Genomic DNA, 4,306 nt, shown 5'->3' with positions numbered 1-4,306 from the left:
AAGCAGCGGTTGCGGTGAGCCAAGATCATGCCAGTGCACTCCAGCCTGGGCGACAGAGCAAGACTTTGTTAAAAAAGAAAAAAAGCCCACCCTCCCCTAAAAATAATCAATTATTAAAGATTAGAAAATAGTGAAATACTTGTATTTTAAAATAACCACTATCATCATACATTTTCCATTTAGCCTTCCTTTGCCTTGTGTTTGCAGTCATCGTGTGAGGGGCTGCCTATGTTCAGCCCAGGCAACCCACAGCGAGAGAGGGCATAGCGGGGAGATGGCCCCTGGTGAGCAGTGAGGCTCTTCAAACCAGCTGCCAAGGGAGTTGCTACCAGGGTAATACATGAGGCTAATGATTACGTGGTATTTTGTGTTCTTACTTGTCTCGTCCCCAGGTTGTGTAGCTCACAGACTTTTTTAACATTTCTCTAGGGGTCATTTGAAGTTCATAATGCCATCAAATACCAATAAAGGGTCTTCCCATTATGTATCGGCTTTGGTTTATGTGCTGAGGAGTGGCCAAGCACTGAAAGAATGTGACCGGTTGTCCCAAGTGTTGTCCTCCAACTCAAAATGCACAACCAGTTCAAAAGCATTTGGGCTTTTATGTGCCTTTTACATAAAGACTATGACACAGCTAAGCTATTCATGTACTAATACTTGCCCTGACCTATGTGACCACGGACACCACCCTATAATGTGACTAGTGTGTGGAACTCTGCAGGCTCAGGTCATTCCACACATACATGCAGATGTGGGAACTCCCTTGTACAGTGACTCATGATCCCATGGCCGAGTGCTGAGGACAGGTCGTAGTTCAGAGCGTCAGCACTGGGGCCGTATGCTTGGGTTCCCATCTTGGGGCTCATAAGCTTGGGCACATTCATCTCTTTTTCTGCCCAGTGAAAGGTGACAGTAAATCAATCATGCCATATGTCTGTGGTGATGGCTGAATGATTCGATGTAGGTAAAGTGTATGGTGTATGTGCTCATGAGGCTTAACTATTATCAGTGATATGTCTTGCTTTAGATTTCACAGCTTAAATAAGGCTCAGAGGCTCATTCAAACCCAGGATTCTGAACTCCCAAGCCATTGGTTCTGTGACATACACCTGCTTGGCCTAAAACCAACCACTTTATCATAATTCAGACCCAGTTTTGAAATAATTAGATAAAGTTGTCAAAAGTGCTGTGTCTGCCTGAGCGCACACTCTGTCCTCCACACAAAGGACACCATTGTCTGCCACAATGGCCCAGTGGCCTGGCTGGCACAGACGGTGGCAGAGCAAAGGGCAAGAGATCCCTAATCCCATCACCATGGCAATAGGGCATCATAAACTTTCCAGGGTGAAGGCACAATCCACCTTGTGAGGTCCAACTGCTGCCATGCGGACAGCTGTGCTTTTACATGCACAGGAAGGTCACTGAAGATAAGTGTTTTACATCCATGGTCAACAGATGAGATGACCATGAAATGAACACCAGTGTACTGGGTGGAGCAGCTTATCTATTCGGTCTTCTGCACTAAAACCTGTGAAACGATATCATCTTGCCTTATTTACTAACACATACAAGTGCCTCTAAACTTAGACAGTTTCCAAGTCATGCAACTGATGAGCACTGAGCTCCTGCATAGACTGGGTCTGGATGACGGCTCGGGAGAACCAGGGCACACAGTCCATCCAAACAGCATTAACAAGTCAGCAGGTTTCCAAAGCTCTCTACGTGCAAACTCACACAATTATCCCTTTAATTTTTATCTTCATGTATACGTACACGATCTACTTGTTTCTGAGTATAAATAAAAGTGTACGTTCTTAGTTAACAGTCTCTATCAATTCATTCTATTTATCTTTCTGTGTTGAAATACTGAATTTCATTGGGTAACAAAAAAAAGTCTGACTAAGATTACTCTGGAATGGTGGGTAGGTTGGGTGGTTGACTATAATTTCCAATTCTGTGATTTTGGATAACTCCCAAAGCATAAAAATAAATGTGTGTTTTATTTCACATGCCGACAATACACACTTATTACTTTTTAAAATTAATATGTGAATGGACATGACTTACTACAAATTTATTAAACTAAATACACATTTCACAACAAAAGAAGAGAGGAAGGAAAAACATGTTAAAAACAAAGATAGGTACATTTTATTGTGTGAAAAGCTTCAAACCCATCCGTACTACTGTGGCTTTGCTCCCAACTTTTTGAAAGTAATGATTTTGTATGTTCTTAATTAGATTAAAAACTACATTAAAAATAGACTTTGCCATATTCTCCTCAAGGGAATAACTTAATTTGGGTCGGGGGCATTGAAGGGTGTAGGATGTAAAAGGAAATGATACATTATTTTTTAAATGAAGAAAAAGTTCAAAGGCACCCTGCTTGATGCAAGAATCAAATATATAAAGTGAGAAATAAAACATAACCACAAAGCGTATTTATAACTCCATACGGAAAATACAGAGGATAACTTTTTAAATAACGTATTTGAAAGTATTAACTAGTAATCTGAAAAGACAGCATTCGGCCTATTTGACAGGCCAGTATGAAAACATACCTTGAAAGCAGGAAAACCGGTTCCCCATAAGAAAAATCAAAATCAGGAAAAACGAAAGCACAAAAGTTCAATCTGCTCTGACCTTTGAAAAACTCAGCACAGACAGTGGCACTTAGGACCAAGGGCAAGAGATCCCTACTCCCACCACCATGGTGATAGGGCATCATAAACTTTCCAGCGTGAAGGCACAATCCACCTTGTGAGGTCCAACTGCTGCCATGCAGACAGCTGCGCTGTTACATGTACAGGAAGGTCACTGAAGGCTCAGTGTTTTATTTCAGAAACTGAATCCCAAACCCACACATTATTATTCTGTGCTTCTTAAAAGTTATGAGATGGGGAAATAGGATACCCCCAAATATAGCCAATAGTGAGAATTTCAAATGGAAGAGGGGCACAACTGATATTCTGAAAACAGAGATTCCATTCTGTTTTTTCTTTTTCAGCTTTTATGTTAGATTCAGGGTGTACATGTGCAGGTTAGTTACCTGGCTATATTGTGTGCTGCTGAGGTTTGGGGTATGAATGATCTCAACACCCAGGTACTGAACACAGTACTCAGCGGTTTTTCAACCTTTTCCCTCCTCCCTCCCACTCCTGGCGGTTCTAATGTCGATTGTCACCATCTTTATGTCCATGGGTACTCAGAGTTTAGCTTCTACCTTTAAGAACATGAGGCATTTGTTTTCTGTTACTACACTAGTTCAACTAATGGCTTCTACCTCTAGCCATTTTCCCACAAAGAACATGATTTCATTCTTTTGTGGCTGCATGGTATTCCATGGTCTATATGTACCACATCTTTATCCAGTCCACTGCTGAGGGGCACCTAGGTTGATCCCATGTCTTTGCTATTGTGACTCGTGTTGCAATAAACATACGAGTGCATGTGTCTTTTTGGTGGAATGATTTGTTTTCTTTTGGATACATATACAGTAATGGGATTGCCAGGCTGAATGTTAGTTCTGTTTTATGTTCTTTGAGAAATCTCCAAACTGCTTTCCACAGTGGCTGAACTAACTTACATTCCCACCAACAGTGTATAAGCATTTCCTTTTCTCCTTATCCTTGCCAGTATCTGCTACTTTAACTTTTTAAAAACAGCCATTCTGACTGGTGTGAGATAATATCTCATTGTGGTTTTGATTTGCATTTCTCTCGTGATGAGTAGTGATGAGCATTTTTTCATGTTTGTTGGCTGCGTGTATGTCTTCTTTTGAGAAGTGTTTATTTGCCCCTTTATAAATGGGGTTGTTTTTTGCTGTTGACTTAAGTTCCTTATAGAATCTGAATATTAGACCTTTGTTGGGTGCATAGTTTGTGAATAATTCCCCCCATTCTGTAGATTCTGTTTACTCTGTTGATGGTTTCTTTTCCTGTGTGGCAGCTTTTAGTTGAACTGGGTCCCACTTGTCAACTTTTGTTGCAATTTCTTTTAAAGACTTAGTCATAAATTATTTCCCGTAGCCCATGTCCAGAATGGTACTTCTGAAGTTTTTCTTCCAGGATTATTGTAGTTTTTGAGGTCTTAAATTTTTAATCTAACCTGAGTTAATTTTTGTATATGGTGAAAAATAGGTGTCCAGTTTTTTTCTTTTTTCTTATTTTTTGAGAGAGTCTTGCTGTGTCGCCAGGCTGAAGCGCAGTGGCCATTTCAGCTCACAGCAACCTCCGCTTCCTGGGTTCAAGTGATTCTCCTGCCTCAGCTTCCTGAGTAGCTGGGATTACAGGCATGTGCTACCACG

The 4,306-nt window shown here is 40.9% G+C and overlaps 1 protein-coding gene across 1 annotated transcript in view; it reads right to left on the bottom strand.

The window, feature by feature from the left end:
- Positions 1-2,589, bottom strand: part of LOC105533475 — a 21,619-nt gene extending 19,030 nt beyond the window's left edge. Inside the window, exon 1 of the mRNA XM_011971940.1 lies at positions 2,562-2,589. Within this exon, the coding sequence (XP_011827330.1) occupies positions 2,562-2,589 (28 nt within the window). The remainder of the gene's footprint in view (positions 1-2,561) is intronic.
- Between the last annotated feature and the right edge of the window lie 1,717 nt (positions 2,590-4,306).

Source organism: Mandrillus leucophaeus, unplaced genomic scaffold, assembly GCF_000951045.1.
Source record: "Mandrillus leucophaeus isolate KB7577 unplaced genomic scaffold, Mleu.le_1.0 Scaffold1250, whole genome shotgun sequence".
Taxonomy (NCBI): domain Eukaryota; kingdom Metazoa; phylum Chordata; class Mammalia; order Primates; family Cercopithecidae; genus Mandrillus; species Mandrillus leucophaeus.
The sequence above is the reverse complement of the archived record's forward strand: the minus strand, read 5'-3'. Positions and strand labels throughout refer to the sequence as shown.